Raw genomic sequence first — 27322 nt, forward strand, 5'->3', positions numbered from 1 at the left:
TATCATGGCCAGGCTTTGCGAATGAAGATTTTGGGAAGGGCTCTCCCCACGTGGGTGTGTCCTTCGAGCCTGCGCAGTGGATTTTTCAGGTGAGGCACAGCATGTGCGGAACTGGCCCCACCCTTTAACTCCTGAGGTTCATCTGCCATGGCTGAGTGGGCTTGGATGGTGACAGTGAAGTCCTCAGGACTAGAACCTACAGCCGCTGGTATTCCCTGGAGGTCTCCCATCCAAGTACTAACCGGGGCTGACCCTGCTGAGCTTCCAAGATCTGATGAGATCGGGCATCAGGGAGGCATTTAGTTGCCTTGGAGCACTGTATTAAGGCAAGAAAGCACAACCAGAGTGGCAGATTTCCTCATACCAGTGTCAAGCAACTGGCGTGTTCTGTCAAGCTGCAGTTTTACAGTTTCAAGATATCCTCAACAGTCTCGTTTGCTCAAAACTATTCAGATTTAGGAGTAACTTCCGGCTTGTTTTGGGTTTTGTTCTTGTTGCCTAATGTTGGTAATTGTCCATCAACCAATGAACATGTCCTGAGTACTCTCCACGAGTTTGTACATGCTCTTTGCCAGGCTCTTCAGAAACGTTTTGGGCTCTTCAGTACATCCCAAAGCAGAAGAATCCAGACCAAACCCAGTGTAAACCACAGCCTTTTGTGATCTCAATCTCACAGGAACATGCACAGATGTCCAAGTTAAGAACAAAGGAAAATTAAATATTAAATCACTGAAGTAAAGGCATTAAAAAAAAAATTACAGGGCTCCAGCTCAAATCAGATCTTTACCTATCCTGGAACTTGAGTTTGATGGTATTGATATTTTTCATCCCATTAAGTGATGAGAAATTAGTCATTTATTCATTACCTATAATCCTTACAGGCAAGATTATACTTATCCCTCTTGGGATGAGTTAGAGGGACCCAAGGTCTACTTGACCTTTTAAAACCTTTTCTGTAAGAACTTTCAGTCCATCTGTTTTGCTGGATTTAGCACATACGGCCCCAACTCCTTGATATGAGGGAAGGTGATCACCAAAATACTGTGAATTGTATGGATATTTCCTATTGAGAGAATTACATTGCAAATCACTAAGACAAGACCATTCTGGAGGCATAAGTTCAAACCAAACTATCAGCTCAAAACTCCACATTACTTTGAACTTTATGAAAATTAAGAATCCAAGCTGAGTGACCCCTTGTGATTCACCCCCTGAGCTGTATTATGAAAGACAGAAAGTGATGCCTATTGATTAAGTCACTGACACACTGGTATGCTGGATTTGTTTAAAGAATTCCTCCTCTTGTGCTGGAAATAGGAAAATAAGAGAAGGACAGCAGAGGAATCTTGTTCATATCTCCATGACAGCAGACCAGGCAGTAACTCAGCAGGATGCCCAGTGGCTGTGAACATGTCCCTGCTCTTTCCCAGGCAGTGCCATGTGGTGTCTTCACTCTTTCTTTCACAAAATGTTGGCTCTGATCTCTAAACTGGTGGAATTGTAAAGGAAGAGCACTGGAACACTGAAGGATCCTCTGGGCTGTGTGTGAAGTTGAGGGTGTTCAAATGAAAGAGGTTTTTTCTGGAGCAGCCTGGAAGGGCTCAGTGCACAGCCATAGTAACCAGCATTGCCCTTAAACAGAGCTCACAAGCAGCTCCAAAATGTCATGAGAAAAGGAATCAAGCCCTTCAGCTCTACTGGGATGAATCTTTTGGAACACACCCAGTAGGAATTATTTTTTCCTTGGGAATTATATTCAGCTCTAAGAGTCGATATGGCAATTACAGGCCAGGAATAGGTAACCACCTTACTGAGTCACTCCTTGGACTCGCTGATGGAGATGGAACAGTTAATTAGGCAAGGGGCTTAGCCAAGGAACAATATATCTGCTCTATCAACACAATCCATGCTGGGATACTCATCTTTGCCCTGTACTTATGACCTTCACATTGTACAGAAGACATTCTATTGACACTACATGGGCAACACCTTCTTCTAATTATGTTCTGTGTGAGGGGATTTCATCACCAGGGTTCCTGCTCCCTGTGCGTGTGTATATAAATATCTGTTCCCACAGACACATGGACACACACTGGAGCTAAACGTGCTGGAATACTTGGAGGACAGACCAGCTGTGAAACAGGCCCAGAACCCCTGTTTGCCATGAAGATCTCAGGAGTTTTCGTGCTCCTCGCTCTGGCCATTCTTTGCTTGGCAAGTGAGTAATCTTCTGCAATTTCTGGTACATTATAGTTCTTATGTGCAAACACTGCAAGTTTCTCAGTGTACTGGGACAGGGAGCAATGGTTTCTGGACCTGGCTGGGATAGGGAAAGAAAAATTTTATGCTTGTGTTCTGTTTATCAAACACTATTGTACCAGCCGTCCAGTTGCTGACTTGAGTGGACGAAACCTATTCCTTGGTGGTGGTGTGAACCAGAGCTGCATTCTGCACTGTGATCAAACAGAACTGTAAACCCTCAGAACTACTGCTGGTTTTACCTACTTAATTTTAAATTTCTGTCTGAGAAGGGAGCTTGGAGCTGATGAGCAACTTCTCCTGCCAAACTGACCAGGCAGGGGGCAGTTGATATGAAAAGGACACACACTATGGCAGTGAATCAGCTCTCTATACTGTTAGTTTGTCAGGCTGCAGAGAGTTTTGAGGGGCAGGTTACTCTCTGATAAAACAAGGAGCTGAGAGGAATTTATTGAGCCTTTACTTGGTAATTTTACTTTTACTTAAAACTAGGAGAAAAAAATATATATATAAACAAGTACATTTAAAATAACTGACACAGTCCACATCTCTGCTAGTAGTATAGAAGTTTAAAAGAATGTCTATAATTAAAAAAGCTACATAATGAAAATATTAAAATTAAAAGTATGAAACAAAAGACTTTTTCTATTTTGAATAGCTCTGAAAAAGTTGCTTTGAAAATTGTCTCGAAACCAAAATTCTTGTGAAAAATGACATTTTAAATGAAATGGCATGATTTGAAGGAAACAATCCATTCTTTCAATATTTCAATAACTGCAGAAAAAAAAGCTCACTTTCATAAGAATTCCAGGAAATCTCTTCTTTGAACTTTCTAGTTTGTCTTGTCTGCTTTAAAACCTTACAAATCAATACTCTCTGAGCTGCATCTGTTTTGCATTCGCTCCCATATACATAGTGGCTACAAAAAGGTTACAAAAAGGTTGTAGAAAAAAAAACATGGAAGTGGATTAAATCTAATCCAATTCCAGAATAATGAAAACTCAGTCAAATTTCTGGTGACTCAGACTGAAACTTGCCAAGGAGGACTATTTATGATAGTTTTCTTGATGCTGAACAACTTTATTTGATGAGGAAATGTAAACAGCTCCATGAAAGGAACTTCCAGTGGAAAGTTTGATGGCTTCAAAGGTAAAAAAAAAAAAAGAGCCACATTTAGTCCAAAAGACAAGTGCTAGAGCTGTACTGCCATAACACATTTTCCTCCTGCTCCTTCTGCACAGAAGCCTTTGCCTGATAACTTTTACCCCTTGGAAGCCCCAGGATGACAATTACAGGACAGGAGAACAAATACATTCCTAAAGAAAGTAACAAATGTGTCATCATAATGGAGACACGCCAATGGCACTTGATTACTTTCTGGGAGGTGTAATTAGCATTGTTTTGAAGCAGGTCCTTGAAGCCCCACCTGGGAACAGGGTTCCATTCCATGAGATGCCATGTGTGTACAAAACAGGAGCAAATCAGTTCAGACTCCACATTGAACAGCAAGGAAAATCACTTTTTAAAGTGGTATTACAATATAAACTGGATTATCATTTTTCTATATACCAAATGTTTTATTTTAATGAAGATATTATCCTCACTATTGACAGAAAATCAAAATATAAAAGGAACATGTGATTTTCTTACAGCCACATGCAACTTTTTTTATAAACTTAGGAATTAAAACTCAGTCATGCTCAACAATCAGTTGATTCTGAACAGACTGGCCATTTAATATAATGTTGACTTCTGACGCTTCAATCTTTTTGTGGTGAAAGGGGGAACAATAACTCCAGTCTCTCCTACCACAGAGGCTGTTCTGGCAGACAACAGAGTCTTCTAAGGTACATAATACAATAATGTCCACTTGTTTAATAGGTTCTGACACCTGTGTCTTATTAAACACTGAAAAGCTCTGTCAGTATTTACTTTCAAGGAGTTAAAAGACTCAGTGTTGCTGGAAGGGCTGGGACTAACTAAATCATCCTGGTTTGAAACTAAGTTTTCATTAACTGTGGTTTTTATTTTATCTTTTGTGATTCTGTTTTATTGCAGATGCTGACAAAGACAATGAGGTGAGTAATTTTCTTTATATCTGGATAAAACTATATAGTTTGTGACAATATGAGGTCTGGAAAAAAACCATGTTAAACTTTAATTAATTGCTAACAATGTATTGAGATTTTAGTGAGAAATCCCCAAGTCTGAGATATGTGGTTCTCATACAGCTGCTCTGAAAACTTCCAGATGTTTTTATCTCTTCTGCATTCTGGGCAAGAAATTGGGCAAGGGCAAATTTTAAGTCAGAGAAATATAGATTTTTTAAAAATATTTATCTGATGATAAATACTATAAGGCTTTCTTGATGACTTTCATGTCCTAAATCATGCTGGAGTCAACTTCTGAAAGAAATGAGGCACCAAGCAAGAAAAATCCTTACTTGGATGAGCAGGGACAAGACCTTTCAGAGTCCAGTGATGAGCAGTGGGGAGTGAAAATTCACCTGCACACAGAGCTGGGTCTTTATTAGCACAACTCAGGAGAGATGCCTTCATGGAAAGGGATGTCAAACATCAGAAGGGGCTGCCCAGAGAGATGGTGGAGTCACCATCCCCAAAGACATTCAAGAAATGACTGGACATTTGTAGTCCCATTTTCATGTTCAAGTCTGGAACAAATACAGCCCCAGTAGCAGATAAGGCCTCCAACAATTCATTTTCATGCCAATACTTAAATAGGACTTTAATTTCACCTAGATAGAACCTTACCCAGTGTAAAAAGCATCATGAGCCGATACTGTGCAATAAGGAAGAAGAAACCCTTAAGAAGTAATCTGACCTGAATTTACTGACCATTGCAGTCAGGTAGGAAAAAAATACTGACATTGAAGTTAGCTGGAAAGGGGGTATATTCTTTCCAGTGACTGTATTCCTGGTCAGATGGAGAGCACAGTCCTTAAAGGTGCTCAGTACCTGTCACAGGCAGCATCACACACACCTTGGATAAGGAATGTTTCTTTTTTGGGGCTTAGGCTGAGCTAATCGAGATGGCGAAGCCTCATTGACTGTGCTGCTCTAGAGCAGCTGACAAGTGTGTCCAAAAATGTCATATATTCATTATTTCTGTAGGTTAATGGAGAATGTGAGAAAGATGGATTCAAAGAGAAATGACACTGTATTTGCAGGTGGACTGCAGTGAATACAGGAGGTTAGAGAGAGGAAGACCCATTTACTGTGAAAGGCTCTATCAACCCTTTTGTGGCTCCGATGGGAAAACATACAACAACAAATGCTCTTTCTGCAAAGCAGTCCTGTAAGTACAACACTAATTACTGCTGAATTAGCCAAAGGCTGAGGTTAGCTGCATTAACTGGGATTTCCATTTCACTTAGTGCTATAATTTTTTTTCAGGGTCGCTAATTCTCTGTTCCTTTGCTTAATCTTTACAGATTAATTTTTTCTCCTGCCAATAAGGTCCAACTGATCTAAAGAAATGACCTTGATGTTTGTGTGAGCAACTTCCTATTGTAGCAGAAACTGTAGAAGTTGGACAGTAAGGAGAGAAATCCAATGAGCAACACAGGCCTAACATGGTACCTGGACCCAACTTGGGTCATATAATTCACAAGTGGTACATGAATTGCTTATTATGGATAAAATAAATAATTTTCAAGGGGAATTTGTTTACAGATAAGCATCCTCATGTCTGCTACAAATGTTTATAGTGTCTTCTCTGTTAGCAAGGGGCTTCAGAGAGATTTTAGTGCATAATGTCGAGCTTTCTGTCTGCAGTCTCGATGTTCTTCCCTTCCTTTGCAGGAGAAGCAGAGGTGCCTTACATGTGAAGCAAGCAGGGGTCTGCTGAAGGAGCTCTGCATGACAGAGCGTGTTGAGAACAGCTCCACACTGCCCCACCACAGCCTCTTAACTGGATTCTGCTCACCCTGCCTGTGCTGACCATGGCACTGGCACAAACTCAGCTTTTTGCCTGTGTTCCCTCATTGGCTGCTTACCTCTGCTCCAGAGTGTTGGGATTGACACTTCTGTCCTCCCTGAAAAACACTTCCTTGGGATTCTCAGGAGAATTCCTGTTACTGTAGCAGGAAAGTTGGTTTCACATGAGCCCTTCACTATATATTGGTCTACACAGTTAAAGTTCAAATCTTGTGACAGTGCCACCTGATCTGAGTGGACACGAGTCAGTGCAGGCATGGCCTCTCTTCCCCTTGATTAAGTGTTTTCCTTCATTTATCCATAAACTTCACCAGATACTTTTTCCCAAAGGTTTCAGATTTCCTTGGCAGTGGTTTGACTCTCCCAGTTTTGTAGCTAAATTTTAAATGCTTATTTTTTCCTTTATCTTTGTGCAATTCTCATTCATGTATGTTGTTTAGTATGTTTATAAAAATAAATGTTAACTCTTTTGGTTTTGTCCGTGGTGAACTTTCTAGAGAATAAGTTTATTGTGTCCATTAGTAACAAGTATTTCCCAAGTTACAGAAAACTATTGTGGAGCAGGTCCTAAGTCCAGAGGTTAAAAAAATCAAAGCCTGGAAAACAAAAGTTTTATTCCACTAGAAGGCTTCACATTACAGAAATTTACCTTACAATATGTCTCTCTTTAACTTCAAATTAAAGATATCTGGCACACTTTTAGACTGTATAAGCTTCAGAGCAGCGTCTTTGTTAAATTCTGTAATTTAAATGTAATCATTAGTGATTCTCTTCACTTCTGATAAATTGGTGGCTTTCAGACCTAAAGATTCTGATCTGTTCTTACATCCTTATTTTCTTGATTAGCAAGCCAATTTGTGTCTTTTACACTTAAATAGTTGATCAGGGGAATGCATTTTTCCAGAATGAAAACTGGTGAATTACTAACTTCACTGGGCCTACACAGGAAGAAAATTTTGGAACTGTTGGCCACAGAATAAAGCCATACCTATCATGAATTCTGTTTATCTGAAAACCAGGTCCCAGCAATTAGGCAGCAGGAATGCAAATTAGCAAGGTAATATCATAAAAGTTTCTCAGAGCTCAGAGGCAGGTGGCTCTGGACAGTCAATGTAGAGGGTCTCTCAACAGGTCATCTCGACCGAAAAAGAAAAAACATAAGAAAAGAAAGATCAAACTGAGAACACAAAGGCAAACTGAGGTTTCATCATGACGTCAGAAAATCCAGGAGGCAATTTGTGCATATTTTCTGCCCTGTAGGTGGTTTGTTACAGTGTGAGTGGATGTTCACACCCTCTGTTTCAGTACATTGAGATATTTAACTGACTGTGCTCGTGGACCAAACCCAAGACACAAAATTTCCTATGCACATCCTCAAGAATGATTCAAGAACCTGTAAGTCGGAGGTCTAAACTACACCTCTGGGAGTCTAATTTGCTTCTGATAATTTCTGACCTGAAATGAAGTGAGACAAGAGCAGCTGAGAGCAAAGACTTTCCCACATGGAGTGCTTTTCATGAGCTCCTGCTGGCCCGTGGCTGCAGATAATGAGAGAAGCAGCTCCTGCCACATACCAGAGCAAAGAACAGGATTTGAAAATTGCTTCAGATGACAGCTGAAGAAAATGCTGAAGTGGCTCGACAATCTGGACAGTCAAGTTTGTGTGATGGAGTAATGACATGGAAATATGGGGAAGGAAAAATGTATGTAGCCTGAGTTAATGAAACAAGCTCAGGTCCTGTTTGCTAGAAAATAAAATAGAGGAAGTCAGACATTGGTGTTGAATGGAAAATAGAACAAATCTTGCACTCATGGAGGATTAGAGTTTTCAAAACTCTGCACAGAAAAGGTACTTATATCACTGATGTATCTGTATATATGATGTATATATCTGATGTATTTATATGTGGAGGACAAGAAAGGGTTTTCACAGTAAGGTTTTATAAAATTTTTGTTTTCTCTTCTAAGACAAGATGTAATGAAATACAGGCCTGAAAATCAGATAGTTGAATTTCTGAAAAAGAAAATGCCAGTTGGGGTTAAGTCATGACACCTTCCTTACTTGTGCTAATGCACCTGATGACTTTTGGGTTTTTTGGACTCATACCTGAACAAATTTAACGAATATATTTTTGCCTGTTTTTTTTTATCTTTCCTCAATTTCAAATACTACAAATTTCCTTGCAAAACATTGTGAAAGAAGCACAATTTCCTCTCTGTTTTGCAGAAGATCAATGGCCTAAGTACAGACCCATATAATGCTAAATACACCCTGGCAAAGGCAACTCTCAGGGCTCTTGGGGCCAGGTTAAAGCCTCTCGAGGTGATGTATCACTTAGAGAGCATCCAAAGGAGGGACACGAGGATGGTGAAGGGTCTGGAGGGGCCCTATGAAGAACAGCTGAGGGCACTTGGCTTGTTCTGGGAGGAGACTGAGGTCAGACCTCACTGGGGTCTGCAGGTTCCTCCTGAGGGGCAGCTCCAATCTCTGCGCTGTGTGACCATGACAAGACCTGAGGGAGCAGCTGGAGCTGTGTCAGGCGAGGGTTGGGCTGGATATCAGGAAAAGGTTCTCCCCCCAAAGGGTGGTCGGGCACAGAACAGGCTCCCCAGGGCAGTGGGCACAGCCCCAAAGCTGCCAGAGCTCCAGGAGTGTTTGGACAGTGATCTCGGGACAGGGTGGGATTGTTGGGGTATCTGTGCAGGGCCAGGGGTTGGACTGGATGACCACAGAAGTCCAGAATGGTTTGGACTGGAAGAGACCTTAAAGCCTTTCTCATTCCACCCTGGCCATGAGCAGGGACACCTTTCCCTAAATCAGGCTGCTCAGAGCTCCACCCATTGCGATTCTTGTGGGTCCCTCCCAGCTCAGGCCATACTACGATTCTACAACACTGGTTCGGGATATAATTTTTATAAACTACACTCCTCTCCCTCAGCCTGCGAACTGCTTTAACCCGCAGCACGCCAAGGCCACACCACCACGGGTGTTCTTGCTGCCGTGCTACAGCTGCCCACCCCACCCAGCTCCTGGGCCTCCACTCGCTCCTCCCGGAGCGCCCACCCCGCGTCCCACTGCCCCGGCGGGACGTCCCCGCCCTCAGGGCTCCGCCACCCTCGACATGGCGGCGGGTCTGCCACTCTCAAGATGGCGGGGGTAGGAAAGAAGGAGGACGTTCTGCCACACCCAAGAGGGGACATGGTTGCCACACCCAAGATGGCGACAGTGGCTGCCACTGCCAAGATGGCGGGGCGTAGAAAAGAAGGCGGATGCCCTGCCACACCCAAGATGGCGGCGGGGCGGGCGCGGCGCTCCCGGAAGGGGCGGTGGGAGCGGCGGGGGAAGCGGAGGCGGAAAGGGCCGCGCAGGAAGCGGCTGCCGGGGCTCGGCCGGGGCCACAACACCGGGGCTGCGAGGGGCAGGTGAGGGGCAGCGGGGCGGGGACGGCACGTGCACGGGCGGGACGAGCCGCGCGGAGCCCCCGCGGGGCGGTGGGCGGGGACCCGGAGGCTGCCGTGCCCCTCGGGCCGTGCCCGCCGTGCCGGGCCCTGAGAGGCGCGGGGGGAGCCGAGAGGGACCTCCGTGGCTGGGGAAGGTGCTGTTGTGTCGCCTGTCTCAGCAGGCACAGGTCTGTCCTCCTTATCGGTGCCCGCTGGCCCGGCCCGGCCGCCTCTCCCCGAGTTTGTCGTGACTGTGCGGCCTCCCCACGGTATTTTAAGCTTTTTGAGCTCAGTGTAGTACAATATGGCACGGCGAGCTGTTATTTCGTACATTACTCGTTCTCGTGGGGTAACTTTGGTGAGGGCAGCAAAATTCTGGTTGCCCGCTTTATTGAATGTATAAACGTTTTTTGTCGTGCACTATTCTGATTTTTTTTTTAAATTTTTAAATGGGGTCAGCTTGCTAATATGCAGTGAGATCTTAAAGCTGTGCTCATGAGCTCAAAATAGTGCCAGGAGGGGCTTTTATTGTGCCCAGACTGCAGCCTCGTAGAGACACGAGGTCGTTCTTTCTCCCCTTTATTTGATGGCAGGGGCCAAACTTGGGGCAGGTTGTGCTCGTTGCTTTTGTGTCTTACAGGATTCTTCCTGCTCCATTGGGTAATATCTTTACTTCTCTGCCTGATGTCACATCCCTTTACTGTTCTTCTTTATTGCTGTACTGCACCCCAGCATGTGGCTGCATCAATCTAGAATTTTTTAGGTTATATCCTGTCCTTTGTTCAAACTGAGTCTTCCCAGGTGACTGGGAATCCATGTAATTCTTTACCTTGGAATCCAGCCTCAGAATTAGTCAGTTTTGGGCTGCATGAAGCTGATCAACATGACAACACAGGATTACAAACTGGCCCCTTCCAGCGAGCACCAAAAAGGGCAGAGTATGAACAGGCAACAAACTCCCTGTCTCTGCTTCTGGCTAGAGAATTCCCACCAATCCAGAGGAACAGAGATAAATTTCATGCTCTTCATGGGCAGAAGGTGGTAATTTATTTATTTCAATATCACCATTTAAAATAAATTCATGACAGCATACAGTTGTTAACTTAAAACACATACAAAAATGTGTGAAATCACGTGTTTTTCAGTAGTTAAATCACACTGAAGCTGTCAGTGCTTCAGATTTTGTGCCAACATATAAAGCATTTGTGCTGGAGAAGGGGAAATCTTTTCTTTTCCAAATCCATGGGATACTTTGTTTTTCTCCTGAATTTCCACTTCCACATAATGTGCAAACAATGAGGTGTGTTTGCGTCACAGTGGAGGCTGTACCAAATCCCTTGCTGATAAGTTTTCCAAAATCTCTGGTTTTTAGCAAGTTGTTTTTCCTCATTTGCTGAATTTTGGCATTCAACCTGTCAAACAGGTGTACTGAGTTAGTGATGCTTTGCCCTCCTCACCAGGGAGCATTTTTGTTCTTGTCTTGCATTGCTCTGTGTTGTCTTACGTTAGACCAAAATAAATCTCTGCTAGTTACACTTGTGAGAATGTTTCTCATCATCTGCATAACACCTTACTCTCACGTCAGCGTTAAGTTTATATTTACTTTAGTTTCTTCTTTGCTACTTCTAATAATTTTGTATGTTTCTAAATGGACCATTACTGTTTCAGCCCGTGTGCTGCAGGGACGGTGTAGCCATGAACATATTAGAGCAGTGAAGGGAAGGAGGACAAGATTTCCTGCACGTTGCTGCTGAGGCAATGACTTTCAGTTTTTCTGCAGCTTTGATCTTTAAGTAAGCAACCTGAATGTTTTATCTGGTGTTCTGACCTCGAAGAGGAGCCAGTTTGAGGACTTTTAATAGGGCATTTTTTGAGAGGGCATTTTAAGAGCTGATTTTTTCCAAAAGAAAATAATTTTTCTACTAGACGGAGACTTTAGGCTTTCTTTTCACTGGAATGTTCAGGTTGGTGTTGGCTTGGTGACCTCAGTAGTATTTGCTCAGCTTTCCTGTGATTTATCTTGATCACAGGGTGATATCTCTGAAGACCTTTTATTCATGCAAAAGAATTGATTTCTGGTTCAACTTGTGGCAATTTTCCTCTTTGTCCAATTTCCCTTCACTTGGAGGAACTGTCTCGTTTGTGTGGTGATCACCAGGTTATGCCTGAGACCTGTGCTAAACAAACTACAACTTGGGTTTTTGGAGCGTAACTGGTGTGTCCTCCTCTACTCTCTGTCCTTTTCTCTTCCAGTTGCACTGAATTTCATAACATTGTGAGCATTTCCTTCCATCAGAACTCGGTGCAAAGATGGGTCCCCGGCGGAAAAATGTGAAACCAAGCTCAGTAAACAGGGAAGGTGCTGAGTCCACCAAAGCTGATGAGCCAAAAGATTACATGAACCAGCTCTCTCATGAAGTGCTGTGCCACATCTTTAGGTGAGCTGCTCATCAGAAGTCAATTTATTGTTTATTATTATGTAGTTGTCTATTATTTCTCCAGTGTTGCCTGCATTGAGTCTGGTATTCAGAAAGTGTGGCTGTACCACAAGTGAGCTGGGAGATAAAAAGGGATGAGAAATGTTTTTTTTTCAGTTCCAGAATTCATTTTGATACTTTCAAAATTAATTTATGTGAGTGGCATGAATGGTAGAACAAAGAACTGATAAATCACTGATTTAATTCTGTTCCCCATTGTATGGACAGTGACTTTTACAGCAGAAATACATCAGGGGTAGTGCACAGTTGAGATGCTTGTTTTGGAATTGTTGCATCTGCTTCATAGTGGGCAGAAGGAAGTGGGATGAGTATTTATCTTTCCTACTGCACAGTCCTTCTCCAAGATGTTCACTCATCTCTGTTACATCCGAAACATAATGCCTTCCCAACAAGTTCTTTGAAAACAGCAGCCCTTCAAAAATATTTGCAAATTGAGCATGTAGAATGTGCTAGAAAATGAAAGTACCTTTAGTTAAACCACGTAGCAACTACTGATGGGAATGGCTTGGTCAACAGTATTTGGTTTGGCTGAAATTAGATATCAGGAAGAAATTCTCCCTTGTGAGAGTGGTGGGGCCCTGGCACAGGTTGCCCAGAGAAGCTGTGGTTGCCCCATCCCTGAAAGTGTCCCAGGCCAGGCTGGACAGGGCTTGGAGAACCTGGGATAGTGGAAGGTGTCCCTGCCCATGGCAAGGGGTGGAACGAGATGAGCTTTAAGGTGATTTATGATTTATTAGAGAACTAAGGCATCTTTCCATTTCAAAATTATTTGTACCTTGAATATTCTATATTCAGTGTCAAAAGCTGATGAATCATTCTGTGTAGCAAAATTTCACATTTTATCTGAGTACAGTCTGAAAATTCTATTTGAGTGTTATTGCATGTAAGAAATACATGAATTTTTGTAGTCAGGCTTGGGATGTGCTTTAGTTTAAAAAAAATAAATACCCAAGAGAATCCAGCTTCAATAAATCAGAGGGGTGTTTTTTCCTCTCCCAAAGGTACCTTCCCTTGCAGGATATCATGTGCATGGAGTGCCTGTCCCGGAAGCTGAAGGAGGCGGTGACGCTGTACCTGCGCGTGGTGAAGGTCGTGGATCTGTGTGCCGGCCGGTGGTGGGAGTACATGCCCACAGGTGAGAGACACCCTGAGCACCACCCGCTGCTCTCCTGGCACCTGCAGGGACGTTTATATATGCAAACTAAACTTCAAAAGCAGTATCATAGAATCATAGAATGGATTGGGTTGGAAAAGACCTCTGAGATCATCAAGTCCAACCCTTGGTCCAACTCCAGTCCCTTTACCAGATCATGGCACTCAGTGCCACAGCCAATCTCAGTTTAAAAACCTCCAGGGATGGGGAATCCACCACCAGTAAGAGTACTTGGATGCTTATTTGGCTTATTTGGGTGGCTTCCTTGAGTATGTGGTTTGGAAAGTTTCTGTTGCTGTGTGTATAATACAAATATTGGGTATTGCTGTAGCAGAAATGGGGATTCTCTGTAGCCATCTGTAAATACAATCTGTGTTTGTCTGATTGTTGTAAGGGAGTTTATCCAAGGGTTATTCCATGAAGAGGCTGTTTGCATGCAGGCAGGAAAAAATACAATGGAATGAGAGAGCAACTCATCTGCCAACACTTAACAATGTAAGAATAAGTTTTAATGTCACACCTTAAGTCATTTTCAGATCAATAGATACATTTGTCAATCTAGGTGAACCCAGTGAGTAGTAGCATTTCTGTTGGATTTAAATTAAGGTCTGGTATTTGTTGGGGGAGAGAGCTAAAATAAATGAGTTCTGAAAGTTGGAGGAGTTACAAATTGAGTTTTATTAGGGCTGATACCAGGTAGGTCAGACCTAGCCTAAGATCAGTGTAAATACAGGTAACTTAGCTGTTTAAAATCCTTTTGTGTTGTCTTAGATTAGAATAAAATAAATCTTTGCTTTAAGAAGCCATCTTGTTTCTATGAGAAATGTGAGCTGTGGTGAATAGTGAGGAACTGATGTAACTGATGCAGTTGGGGCTTTTTTGAGCCATGTAGTTGATAAACGGAATTCCATGAAAAGTAGAGACACAAAACCTGACACTCTGCAGAGGTGCTTAATCTGAAAAGGGAGAGAGTATGGTTTGCCTGGTGTTCCACTGAGGGAAACCTGCAACAAGCCTGCAGAATTCAAGGCAAAGAATATGTAGGCCCTAATTTCTAAAAAGTGGAAGTAAATGACAAGCCATTGCTTCACTGAGTACATATATCAACACCTTAGAACTTACACTGCCACAAAAAGAGAACAGTGTATTTGGCTTTCCCTTTACAGCTCAGTGTCTCCTGTCACACAAATATTAAATCTGTTGTTGTCATCTTAGGTTTCACTGATTCCAGTTTCCTAACGCTGCTGAGGAAGATGCCAGACATTGAACAGCTTTATGGTCTTCATCCCAGGTATCTTGAAAGACGCAGAGTCCGTGGCCATGAAGCTTTCAGCATTCCTGGAGTTTTAGAGGCTTTGCAGGCCTGTCCAAATTTGCTGGTGAGTGGTTGGACTCGAGAGACAACCTCCTTCAGCAGCAGAGATGGTGCATGTTAACAGAGCACGAGAAATGTGATGGGGACTTATCTCTTACATGGCTTTGTTTTCAGACCTGGCCATACAGAGGAGCAGTTAATTGTGACCCTGTTTACTAATTAGTACTATTTTTAGTTGCACCAGTGGGAGTCATGGGTGCTCTTAAGTCCAGAAATGAATTAAAACTGATCCTTCTGCTTTTAAAAAGACAAGTCTTGCTAGAAATTAAAAGTGAAATAACACCTTGCATTATATATAGTGTGTTATTGAGAAGTTTATGTGGTTAAGAGGATGTTGTTGCTTGAACTGGTGTTAGAGCATTTGCTTTGCTTCCTTTTATCCAGGGTGTTGAGACCTCTCATTTAGAGCTGGTGGAAGCTATTTGGACATACATGCCACAAGTTCACATTTTAGGGAAGTTTCGTAATCGTAATGGTGCTTTTCCAATTCCACCCGAGAACAAGCTGAAAATACCTATAGGAGCTAAAATTCAGACTTTGCACTTAGTAGGTGAGTGTGGTAATGATGAAGTAGTTGGCTTCACCACAGATGAATTTAAAGGCTTTGAAACTGCAAGATTGTAATTCTTTTTAAGAAAGGGACTTTGGGCTGTGGCATTTTCGAGATACTAGTTGCTATATATGTGATAGCAGGTCCAAAGGGCAAGTTCTGAAAAACTGTGTTGGCAAACCCAGGCGAAGCACTTGTCTAAAGTGTTTACAGCTTTTCTCACATGCCACATAGCAAAGACTTCCTTTCTGAAGCCAGAAATTTGTCATGCAATTTATGGTTTAAAGTTTGTTTAAAATATTTGTTTGTTTTGTTTATGTGTTATTAGGGGTGAATGTCCCTGAGATTCCTTGTATTCCAATGCTGAGGCACCTTTATTTGAAGTGGGTGAGACTCACCAAACCACAGCCTTTTAAAGATTTCCTTTGTATCAGCTTACGTGCTTTTGTCATGAGGAACTGTGCTGGTAAGAGGGATTCATACATGAAGGGGATGTTAGAGCATGTAAGAAACCTGATTCTGTTAAAGCTGTTCAGGCACCAACTGTAAATGGCAGTCTTAGAATTCAAGATAGTGAAAACAGTTGTTGTTTTAATCGTGGTGTTGGACAGAAATGTATCCCTGTCCTGTATGTTATTTGGTGCTGTGTGGTTCTGTTGACTTCCTGATATAGGTGGATATATGTGGATATTTTTAAATTCTTTCATGTGACACATTCAGGGATGGCAAGTGAACAGCCTGATTTGCCTTTGGCTCTTTCTGTGTAGGACCCACAAATTCTCTGAAGTACGTTCCCCTGGTGACAGGCCTGGCTTCTGCTCGAAATTTGGAGCACTTAGAACTGGTTCGTGTTCCATTTCTTGGAGGGCTTATCCAGCACGTGGTAGAAGATAGCTGGAGATCAGGTATGAAACTTCTTATCCCTCATACTTAAACAAAAATAAGTAAATAAATAAAAGTACTAGAATGTGGAGGCCTGTGAAGCTTAGCTGTACCATATCCTTTCTTGATACTTATTTCCAAGTTTGGAATGGTTAGCACCATTGCTATGGTGCTAAATATGCTTTTTATTTGGTATTGTTTTGGTGTTCCAACTGCAATTAACTCTTGACTAATGAGCTGCCTTCCGGAGGCGATTATTGGTGAATAGAACTATCAGGACTGGAGGGGAGCTGGGTGCAAATAATTGGTTTTATTGATTATCTAAAAAAAAAAAGTGTTTTGTTCCTTCACTTGTCAAGACAACACTGATGGAAATGTATAAGCCTTAAGGTTGTGAGACATGACTGAAGTGAAAGAAGATTGTTTTTTATTTGCTAGGTGGTTTTAGGAATTTGCACACTATAGTTCTGGGAGCTTGCAAGAATGCACTTGAAGTGGATCTTGGCTACCTCATCATAACTGCTGCACGAAGGTACCAGCCCTCAGATCTCCTTGGCCCCCCTTCTCCTTTTTCAAAATAAGTGACTTAGTAATGAAGTCCAAGAAGCAGAACAACTGTCAAAAGTTTAAGGAATGCACATTTAAAGTTTATGTAACAGGGGTGTTCTGAGAATAAAATAACTGGATTATGTCTGTTTCTGAATCCCTTTGTGTCATAATCCGCCACCTTACAACTATGTCTGAAAAGTGTGGTGCTGTTGGTCTCACAATATATTACTATATATTAAACATGTGTCATATTGTATTTTGCAAATAATAATTTATATTATATATATTTTATATATATATGTGTATATACACACAAATAACTGTCAAATACTGCCATAAAGATACAACCTCTGAATCCTGCCGTGGTTGAAAGAATTCTTTCATTTTATTATGACAGGTCACCTCCTTGAGTGTTTTCTGTGGCAATTGTGTTTTGGTCTGCGTTTAATAGGAACAATTCTTACAATTAACAATTTTTAATTACATTCAGGTTGCACGAAGTGCGGATCCAGCCTTCCTTGACCAAAGATGGTGTTTTTTCTGCTTTGAAGATGGCTGAACTGGAATTTCCACAGTTTGAAACTCTTCATCTAGGATACGTTGATGAGTTTTTACTACAGTGTATGACATTTTTTTATATACATAAATTATTTACAAACATAAGGATTACATGAGTTGATGTGTTTTTAATCATGTGCTGAGTGATTAAAAAGAATGTTAGTGTTGCCTGTATTGAGGCTCGTGATTTCATACAGCCAAATGTATTTTTCCTCACTTCCTGAAACTCTTAGTAAAATTGGGAAAGTTTCAGCTTTGTTGAACTTAAGAAATAATCTGATCAATTTTGCAAAATGGGATTAAAATAGGGAGTTAGAAGATAATGCTCTAAAAGGCAAATTTACTGCTGTGTTTGCTGCTGTCTCTTTCTTAGGTAAAATGACGAGTACGGACTTGGTGAGGTACGGCTTGGCTGATGTGGTTGAAAATCCAGGAATTATTACAGATATTGGTATGAAAGCTGTAAATGAAGTTTTTTCTTTCATCAAGTATCTGGTCATTTACAACTGCCCACATCTACATAACCCAAATAATTGGATCACAGGTATTGCACACCTTTGAAATTTTAGAGCTATTATATGAATTACTGTGCTAGTAAACCAGAATTTCTCTGATCATAGTACTGCTTGTTCTATTTCTTAGTAAGTACAGTAGATGATGCTTGGTTTGAAACCATAATGATGCTGGTAACAGTCAGAATGGAGATATAGAGGATGCTGCTCTCAAATCTGAAAGGGGTATAATGAAAATCAAGTGAGATGGGAATCCTTCAGGAAATGCTTCCCTTCTCTCCCGCAGATCATTCGAGGTGGACCCGCCTGGTTGACCTCACCCTGGTGCGATGCCACGCCATAAAGCTGGATTCTTTTAGTCAGTTCATCGAGTTGTTGCCAAGCTTAGAATTCATTTCTCTGGACCAGATGTTTAGAGAACCTCCTAAGGTGAGTTTCAGAGAGTTGTTTTGCTTTTTATTGTTGCTAGTTTATTGAAGATACAGTGTGCTCCAGCTGTTGTGCATTCTTTTAAAAGTTGTCATTAATTAAATAGATTGGTAATAAATTACTCTGGTTTGCTGTTGCTATTATCATGATATGTTGGGGAGAATGATGCTTCTGCAAATGGGAGCAGTGGTAAGGTATGATTTTTTTTATGCATATGTGACCAGAAGATAAAACTCGTGTTGTTTCTGTTGAGGTTTGTGCTGATGCTTCATTTTGCCGCTGCTTTTTATACAATTTTTTCACAATCTGTTTACAATGCTGGGAGGTTTTTATGATTTTGTAGTGGGTGAAATGAGGGTACTGTTCCACTCTTGGAGTGGTTTCAAAGCTTATGTATTTTTTCTTCATGTTGTCCCCTCTCACAATGTAAAACAAATCTTTGTTAAGCTGCTGTAATGCAATGAAAACTGCCTACATACAAACCTGCTTCCTTTGGTCATTCTGTCTTGAGGCTGTTATGTTCTGGGAAGACTGTGTAGATAATCTGCTCTCTCTGTTGGTGTCATGTGATCCCATAGCAAATGGAACACAATTCAATAAAGTAAAATCATGTCCTTTGTGGAGTTCCCTTTCATTAGGAGTTTGAGTGTAAGTTTTCTGTGTTATCAACCCAAAGATGGACCTCTGCAATGCATGAAGAAGTATGAGGGACAGTCTCCCTCTTATTATGTGCTATCCCAGACATTACCATCAGAGTGCTTTTTCTGTTGGTGTTAGGGAATGTTGTTCAGATAATTTATCTGTGTTTTCAAATCTTAATACCTGCTCTTTGTTCTCAGGGTTGTGCTCGTGTGGGCCTAAGTGCAGGCACAGGAATTGGGGTCTCCTCTGCCCTAGTCAGCAATCAGAACTCTAACAATGACAATGACAACAACAATAACCACCAGAATAACAATAACCCAGACATCCACCACAACAATCACCAACACGCAAATGACCAGAATGAGGAGAATGAGCTACGGCAAGATGGTCAAGCTGAGGAGCAGCAGATTGCAGCTGAGGGTAATCTTGGTGAACTTGTGTAGGGAGTGATTTCATTTGCTTTGACATACGTAGGGAGGGTCCTGGAGAAGATATATATGGAAAGCTTGTTGCCCTCTCAGTTTCTAGTATGTAGCTTTAATCTTTCCTAAGTGTTCTCTGCATGTCCCTGATACCTGTGATAAAAGCTGTCACTGTGTGGTATTAGAGGTACATTACAGTGCAGTGATGTGTGTCAGTACAGGTGTTGGCAAGGCAGAGTCTGTGTGATACCCTCTTGTGGAAGTGCTGAATGTTTTCTAGACTGGTCAGGGCTGGGAGAACATCACAGTGGTTATGGTATAGTTTTAATATTTCCCAGCAAAGGCAAAAGTCATTGGAGAGAGTGAATATGCAAATCCTGGTTATGCTGCTCACTGTGATAGAACAAGACTTTTGAGGAGGAGTGGAAAATTTGGGTGAACTAAACTCAAAAATTAAGGCTTGGGCTTTGGCTAAAGAGGTGTTGGACAAATATGTGAGAGGCTTTATACAACTCAGAGACTCCCCAAAGCAATCAAGGCAGCTGTTAGTTATTTATTTCTTGATGATTCTGGCTGTGGGTGCTGGTGGGCTCTGTTCATTCTGTTCCTATTCTTGACCTCATCTTCATCTTTCCAGCACTGAATGAGATGGAGGAGGTTGCACAGGAAGAAGGGTTGGCTGCTGGGCAGGGCCCAAATGAGCTCCCAGCTCCCAGCCAGGCCGTTGTTCCTATGGAGGTGGATGAAGAGCAAGCAGGTAACTGGCTTTAGAAAGAAAGAACCTTTTGGTATCTCCTTCTCCAAGGGTTAAATTTTTCAATATAAGTCTAGTTTTTCTTTGGCTGAGTTGTCTGCTATATTTGGAATAATGATGCTAGCACAGCTTACTTCTGTAAAGAAATTGTTCTGTTTTAAAGTCTGTTTTACAGTCCAGAGTTCTCTTTGCATATGAAGTGAAATCCCTTGATCTTAGTCTGGTTTCTGTGCTCAGTATAAGAGTTAGAAGGTCTGAATGAGCTTATCTTGTGCCTCTGGTGTTGATGGCCTTACTTCTTTCACAGCAGCATGTGGATTCTGTTTTGCTTTTTTTTTAAGCCAGGACAGCTTGTTCTAGTGTTAATTTTAATTGTGTTAGTGACATGAGGCAGTCTTGATTTCTTTTTTAGCCATTATTTGCTGCACAGCATAATTTTCTACTGAATAAGCCAACAACATGAAGTAGTATTCATGTATGCTGGATCTGTTCAGGTTTTTCAAGATTTAGAAGGGTAAATGCCAATGTTCTGACCAACATTTCTGTCTCTGTGGCGGAGGTTTTAGAGACTGTTTATAGTATGTTGTTTACTCATACAGTTGTGGAAGAACCTTTAAGCTGTTCTGAAGCAGAGAAACATTACAGAAAACTGTGTTTTCTGTTCCATTGTGACACTCTTACCCTTCCAAACTAGAATGCTTTAGTGCTGAAATGCTCTTCTGCTATTTACCTTTTAATGGGGCAGCTACTGAATGGGGCGTTAAATTGAAGTAAATTAATTTCTTACAATTTTCGAAGCATTTCTGTAAGTTCTTCAGCCCTTTAATCCATACTGGTCATTTTTACATGAAGTGTTGGTATTCTACTTTTCAGGACCAAGTGGCATTCAACCTGTTGTAAAAGCAACACCTATTACTATCCATGATTCAGACAGTGAGGATGAGGAGGAAAACATGGGGACTTCAAGAGCCTGCATCTCCAACAGCATTGCACAGAATTACTCAGATGGAGAAGAGAAAAGCAGAGATCCAGTGGAAACTAGAGAACCTTCAGGTGTGGAACAAAAGGCTTCCTGTGCACTCTTAAGTAACATTTATTCTTAAGCTTCTGTCTTTCCATCTTGTTTAGTTTTATTTCTAGCTTTGTTATGAATCCAGATTGAAGATGTAAGGACATATTTCTCTGAACTCTGATCACGGGTGCTATGTGGAAACAAAGGAATAGTGATGCTGCACAGACAAGAAACCTGCAGCTCTTCTTTGGGATTTCCAAGTGGCCAGCATTTACCATGTCTGTGAAGCCAAATTTGCAGCTGTGTTGTCTGATGAAGTACATACAGTGTTAAGCCTTAAGGAAAATTTAGCTAAGCAATTAACAGAAAAATCTAGCTTTGTGAAGGACTGAGAAATATACTGGTCTAGTACTGGTTTAATTTCTGCAAAGCCTAGGACATACCAAGCAGGACTGGATCAAGTACCTTCCTGCTGTAACTGGCATACTCCATACACGTCAGTCCCTCTCCCATTTAGTACATTTCAGCAAGACTGGCAGTTCCATCTTGGGAATCTGTAGAGTGCTGTGCCTGTAGTGTGAATGTCAGTTCTTGCTGGTGGGTTGAAATAACCTGGTTTTGGACAGAATTTGCATAAACTTTTGTATGGCCAGTAATGGGGATTTGGGGCTTGGGTTAGTGAAATTAGCAGAGAGGATTAAGACAGTAGATGTTCAGGAAGAATTTCTTCACTGAGACGGTTGTCAGGCATTGGCAGGGGCTGTCCAGGGAGGTGGTGGAGTTCCCATACCTGGAGGTGTTCCAGGAATGACTGGATGTGGCACTCAGTGCCCTGGTTTAGTTGACAAGGTGGGAATGGGCCACAGGTTGGACTCAATGGTCTTGGAGATTTTTTCCAACCTGAATGATTCTGTGATTAAGTTCCTGTTATATTTTGTACTCTGGTTTGGTAAGGCTTTGTATCCGTCTGTGAACTGAGGCTTCTCTTACCTACTGACACCACTCCCCATGCCCAGGAGGGGGCGCTGAGGATTGCTGCTGAAAGCATGAACCTTAGCACTGTCTCTGATACTATTTGATTCCTCAGATGTATTCCTCCTATTTAAGAAAACAGAAGTGTATTTAGATTAGATACTAGAGAACAGTTCTTCCCTGTGAGGGTGGTGAGGCCCTGGCACAGGTTGCCCAGGGAAGCTGGGGCTGGCCCATCCCTGGAAGTGTCCAAGGCCGGGTTGGATGGGGCTTGGATCACCCCAGTATAGTGGAAGGTGTCCCTGCCCGTGACAGGGGTTGGAAATAAATGATCTCTAACGTCCCTTAGAGCCATTCTGTGGTTCTATTATTAGCATTTCTTTCCTATTCTTGTGCTTTGGCCTATTTAAGTAGTGAGCTGCTCTGTGACAATATGAGCCTCTCTGGCAGATTTGTATCTCATTTACTGACAAACACCTCAGCAAATCACTACAAAAATAGCTGCAAGACATTACCAAGATTCAGAAACTAGTAGAAATACTAATAATTCCCATAACATAGCTTGGTCCTGATGAGATTTGTCATTGGCCTCTAGGCTGCCTTGTTTTAAGTAGTCTTTAACAGAATAGCACTCAGCATTTATTTAAGCTGTGTTTTAGTTTGTCTCGTTGTTCTCCCTTTCTTGACTCTCACAGTGAGTGGTAAAGGCAAGACACCCCTGCGGAAGAGATGCATTGCCAGCCAAGGGGGCCAGACAAAGCAGTTCCACACAGAGGAAAGCAGCTGTGAAAAAGGCTGTCAAGTAACCAGTGAGCAGATTAAAGCAGACATGAAAGCCGCAAGTGACATGCCTGAAAGGAACAAAAGCAAAGATCCTTATGCAAGCTGCAGTAATGCTACAGGATCAACGGGAACATCCAGCTCCTGCAGTGCTGCTTCTCCTAGCCCTGACTGTGCACAGACAGCTCACAGCCACTGTGCTGGCGCCAGCCCAGCAGCTGGAGAGGAATCCAGGCAGTGTGTCTGCTCGCCGTGTAAACAGGAAGGTTCCAGCGAGAGAGACACTGAGGAGAGCTCTGTTTGTTCCAGGTGTTCCTCCTACAAGCCTCAGGACACGCAGCAGAGGACTAGTGGGGGTTGTGATGGGGAATGTCCATCCACGAGCGGAGCCTGCAGGAACGGACCAGGCAGCGCTGGGGCAGATTTTGCACTTAGGACACGGCCACACTGTGGGGCTGCGGGAGAAACAGGGGAGGAGAGGACTAGTGGGAGTACCTGCGGGGCTGCCCCTGAGGAGGAGAGCGTGGGCACACAGCCAAGGAGCTGTGAGCTGCAGCACAAGGAAGAGTATCCTCGCCGACCACTAACCAGAGCTAGGAGCAAGCTGTCCCACGTCCCTCTGGTGTCGGAGCCAGGTAGGACTTACACACAGATAGTAATGTCTGAGTAAGATGCAGTGCTGCCATGAGACGGTGCTGAGCAACTGCAACACCCACAGGTAGTGTTGATGTTAAAGATGAACTTTGTTAGTTAATCATTTCAAACCAAGTGGCTTGTCAAAGGGTCAGAATATTGATGGAGCAGAAATGACTGACTGCCATAACCAGGTAAAAATAAGAGATTTCCCTGAAAGTACCAGTGACTTTTTTTTTCTTCATGCAAGTCTTTCTGTGTGTGTTACCCATACATTCTAAACAGTATTTGATTTACTTATTTGAAAAGCAGTTGCAACTTCTTTTGATAGCTCTGTCTTCCTGTGAAGGCTGTTATTCATTGAAACATAAGTCTATCGGCCCCATTAAAATCCTCCCTTCAAAAGGAAAAAGACATCACAGGTACACTTAAATCTTGGCAAGAGGGCAAAGGTACTTTATCAACCAATAATTGTGATTGAGCCAAGCATATTGGCCCTGCATATTCGGTTCTGCTTACAAGTGTATAAAGCATAGTGATCATTTGTTGAAAATGATCCTTTTGTTAAATAGGTTCATCCTTCACATTATTGGTTTGTACATTTTACATAAAATAAAAATGTGAAGGGCTGAAATGAAGGGAGAAATGTTGGGAGAAAAGAATAGATGCAAGATGGGAACTTGCTGTTTCTTTCAAGTATACTTGGTTCCAAAATAATCATCTTAGTCTGTCACCATCTCATATATCCAGGATTCTTTGTTGAGAATATCTGGCAAGTAAAATGAAGCTGAAAAATCTGTGTGTGTTGGAGGTAGAAAAGATTGATAGCAAATTTGTACCTCTGCTAACAGGGAATGATTCAAACACAGTATGTGCTGGTGTTTTTCCAGTTTATCTTCATGTTCCCAAGTGTTAACGAAACCTAAATCACCTGGGATGTTGTTCTGTAGCTAGACACATCTCAGTTTGAAGAGATGATCTTGCTGTTAAATTTAAAATGTCTGTTTTCTGCCTTGCTCTATTATGGGTAATAATTAATCCACAAAAATCAGAAGAAAATATTTCTTCTCTGTCCTCAGCTATTCCCAGCACACAAAGTGAAGTCTGTCAGATCTAAGTATTAAATTGGAATATCTTTCTGAGAGTATCTCTTTTCATGTTTCTTTTGTTAGTCAGGAAAAAGATCTGTTCTGCTTGTACAGAAAAATGTCTCAGTATTCCTTGTATTTAGTGTATATAAGAAGAATTGCTTTTCTAGCTCCATCCAAATATGTGTGTCTTTATGCACTTTTCCTCCTTGAAGCATCAGGTATCAGCTGATGCCTGAGGCAGAGCATGAGACTTGATATGCCATTTTTTATCTTTTAAACCTATGTTTAACACATGGGACAGTGAGTCTGCTTCTGCCTGGCTGTACCAGGGCTTTTCTTTACTAGGACAGGACATACAACTCCTTGGAGTATAATCTAAAAATGTTTTGTTGCATGGTTGGAAATATTTTTTCCATAAATGGTCTAAAATTGTGCCTTGAATATGACAGCTTTTTATTATTCTAACATAAAGGGCATTGTGGTTCTCAGCATCTGTAACAAGCCATGTTTAATAGTAAAAGTAATTTTTGCTTTCTCTAAACTCATTATTAACTCCTGCTAAATGGTGCTTTTAGCCAAATATTAAAGCCTGTGAAATTTTAAAAGCATTATCCCCACAGACTAACTGGCTAAAGGATGACTCGCATGTAATTTTGGTTTTTACTTTAGTCAAAATGTAAGCCACACTTGCAATGTCGTGGGGTTTTTGTAACTTATTTTAGTTTGTATTTGTAGTGAAGGAAGCTTTTCACATTTTAAATTGCGTGATACATTAAACCTTCTGCAAAAGTTTCTTGGCCCAGGGCTGCATCTCAAACAATTCTACACAAAATCAGAAAGTTTTTCCTAGAATCAGGCTACGAAGTATTTCACTGTCTGAACATACTCCAGGAACTGTCAGAAAGTTCCCTGCGGATGATGATTCACAGGTGCCACAAGTTGAATACTTAATATTCTGTCTTTCAACCTGCTGCCCTAAAGCAGAAGCCAGAATTCTGCAGCTCACAGCCCACTGGATGCCACATAACAGCTTACCATGTATTGATGGAATTTTATGATAAGTTGGAAAAGACTTTTTTCAATGTTAATGGTAGTTTAGTATGAAGTATATGAAGGTGGTAAAGCACATTCCAGTGCCTTTCCAGGTTGCCCAGAGAAGCTGTGGCTACTCCATCCCTGGAAGTGTCCAAGGCCAGGTTGGATGGGGGTTGAAGCAGCCTGGTCTGGTGGAAGGTGCCCTTGCCCATGGCAGGGAAGTGGAATGAGTTGAGCCTAAAATTTCCTTCTGACACAAACCATTCCATGTTTCTATGAGTAGTTTGTATAGACTTTAATATTTTGCACACCTGCCTTGACTGGTAATCTTGGTGGACATGCTGTAAGTTCTAACAAATAGTCAAAGGAGGCTTATTTTTAGTAGAATAATTTCTCATTTTGATGTGTTAATCACAGAAAATTAATTCTAGGGCATTTTTTTCTCTTACTATTTGAACTAATGGTGGTGGTCATTAGTCTTCAAAGACTCATCCTTTAAATCAGGCAGGAATTTGATATTATTGGTCCATGAAATGGAGTAAGAAGAAGCTTGGGAACATTAAGTGTTTTATACCTGGACATCCTCTGCACTATTAGGAAAAACTTACTTGTCAGTCTGCTTTTTATAACTGTCACTATTTTGAGATTATTTCTACTATTTAAACATTAAAGCTATTTTGGTTCTTCGATTTGTCAAGGATGTTCTGTTTGCTGCAGAGAATCAAGTGTAACCTAATAATTGATCTTCTTTTTTTGGCTCGTTATCTTTAGTGATGTTGAACTTGTAGGTTCAGCATTCCTGTGTTTTCGTCTATAAACAACCCACCTCCCTGCCCCAAGTTATTTATTTAGTGTGAATGATTCTGAGCACAAACCTGAAAGTGGGTTTCGTGAAAGAAGGTACAGAGTTGTTTTCAAGCCACACAGGTGTTTTGATCTGTAAGAAATGTATGTTCTGATTGGCCAGGGACTGCATTGATTGTTCCCCTGAAATGTAATAGAGGAAAGATTTTTCCATGTTTTTGTTTCCAGAAGTAGCCAAGCCAAAGCCACGGCAAACCACGAAGCGGAAAAGGACAGCTGACAAGTCCACAAGTACAAGTGACCCAGTTATTGAAGATGATCATATTCAAGTAAGGTCTTTTTCTTTACTTCCTACACGTTTCTCAGCTGTAGCTGATAAATCACCAGTAGCCTAGTCTGTAATTCCAAGAACCTGTTGTGAACTGAAGCTGTATTATATTGATTAGTATCCAGTTATTATCCTGCTGTATCTGGCAGTATCTTTTAAAATTCAGTTTTTCTTTTTTTTTACCCTTTCATACATTTTTTTCTTTATTCTTTTTTTTTGTTTTGTTTTCACCAGGTATTGACTTTGAAATCCAAAAACCTTGTAGGAATCACATTGACCAATTGTGGAATAACAGATTTGGTACTGAAAGACTGTCCCAAAATGATGTTCATACATGGTATGTAGTTCATTTTGTGCCTGTCTCCTCCACGTGACATTATTAGAAATTCCTGAAACAATTAAAGTCAGTCCACTGCTTATTTTGTATTCATCAGCTGCACTGCTGCTTGTCAGGCTGATGCTTAGAACACCAAATATTGTTGCTGCTTAGTCTGAATTCCTTTCCTTATAACAGGTTTAATGAAGATTAATATCTGAAAATCAACAGATGAAATTATCTGACAATTAGGAAGATGAGATGTTTATTGGAGAGTGATAATACAATAATTGGAAGTTGATGAAATGAGTTTCAGAGTAGCTTGTTTTTTTCTCTCATTTCTTCATGCTTCCATAGATTATTTAGCTGAC

The 27322-nt window shown here is 41.5% G+C and overlaps 2 protein-coding genes across 17 annotated transcripts in view; both read left to right on the plus strand.

The window, feature by feature from the left end:
* The first annotated feature begins 2063 nt into the window (after positions 1-2063).
* SPINK9 (serine peptidase inhibitor Kazal type 9) lies at positions 2064-6685 on the plus strand. The gene is made up of 4 exons (XM_071570425.1): positions 2064-2218; positions 4318-4337; positions 5447-5574; positions 6081-6685. Exons 1-4 carry the CDS (start codon positions 2164-2166, stop codon positions 6124-6126), a joined length of 249 nt encoding a protein of 82 aa, XP_071426526.1. The 5' UTR covers positions 2064-2163; the 3' UTR covers positions 6127-6685.
* Positions 6686-9555: 2870 nt separating this feature from the next.
* Positions 9556-27322, plus strand: part of FBXO38 (F-box protein 38) — a 45081-nt gene continuing 27314 nt past the window's right edge. For 12 of the 16 annotated variants that reach the window (XR_011699087.1, XR_011699093.1, XR_011699092.1 and 9 more), the window contains exons 1-17: positions 9556-9638; positions 11953-12094; positions 13156-13289; positions 14523-14686; positions 15067-15232; positions 15561-15698; positions 16000-16137; positions 16553-16646; positions 17154-17284; positions 17595-17765; positions 18020-18162; positions 19002-19224; positions 19864-19983; positions 20854-21033; positions 22660-23379; positions 26536-26636; positions 26870-26972. Coding sequence is in view for 5 of the 16 variants with exons in the window: in XM_071569820.1 (XP_071425921.1) it covers positions 11967-12094; positions 13156-13289; positions 14523-14686; positions 15067-15232; positions 15561-15698; positions 16000-16137; positions 16553-16646; positions 17154-17284; positions 17595-17765; positions 18020-18162; positions 19002-19224; positions 19864-19983; positions 20854-21033; positions 22660-23379; positions 26536-26636; positions 26870-26972 (2854 nt within the window). In the remaining 11 variants the exon portion in view is untranslated. Of the gene's footprint in view, positions 9639-11909; positions 12095-13155; positions 13290-13701; positions 13803-14520; positions 14687-15066; positions 15233-15560; positions 15699-15999; positions 16138-16552; positions 16647-17153; positions 17285-17594; positions 17766-18019; positions 18163-19001; positions 19225-19863; positions 19984-20853; positions 21034-22659; positions 23380-26535; positions 26637-26869; positions 26973-27322 lie in introns of those variants that run through there. The other 4 variants (XM_071569821.1, XM_071569824.1, XM_071569822.1 and 1 more) reach the window with 4 other exon arrangements.

The sequence above is a fragment of the Pithys albifrons genome, chromosome 15 (assembly GCF_047495875.1).
Source record: "Pithys albifrons albifrons isolate INPA30051 chromosome 15, PitAlb_v1, whole genome shotgun sequence".
Classification (NCBI taxonomy): Eukaryota; Metazoa; Chordata; class Aves; order Passeriformes; family Thamnophilidae; genus Pithys; species Pithys albifrons.

What these genes read in the sequence shown, in the direction of transcription:
- SPINK9 (XM_071570425.1), top strand. Translation starts at nt 2,164, where the DNA reads ATGAAGATCTCAGGAGTTTTCGTGCTCCTCGCTCTGGCCATTCTTTGC. An exon ending in GGCCATTCTTTGCTTGGCAA is followed by an intron (nt 2,219 to 4,317) that starts GTGAGTAATCTT and finishes GTTTTATTGCAG; the next exon opens with ATGCTGACAAAGACAATGAG. An exon ending in TCTTTCTGCAAAGCAGTCCT is followed by an intron (nt 5,575 to 6,080) that starts GTAAGTACAACA and finishes CTTCCTTTGCAG; the next exon opens with GAGAAGCAGAGGTGCCTTAC.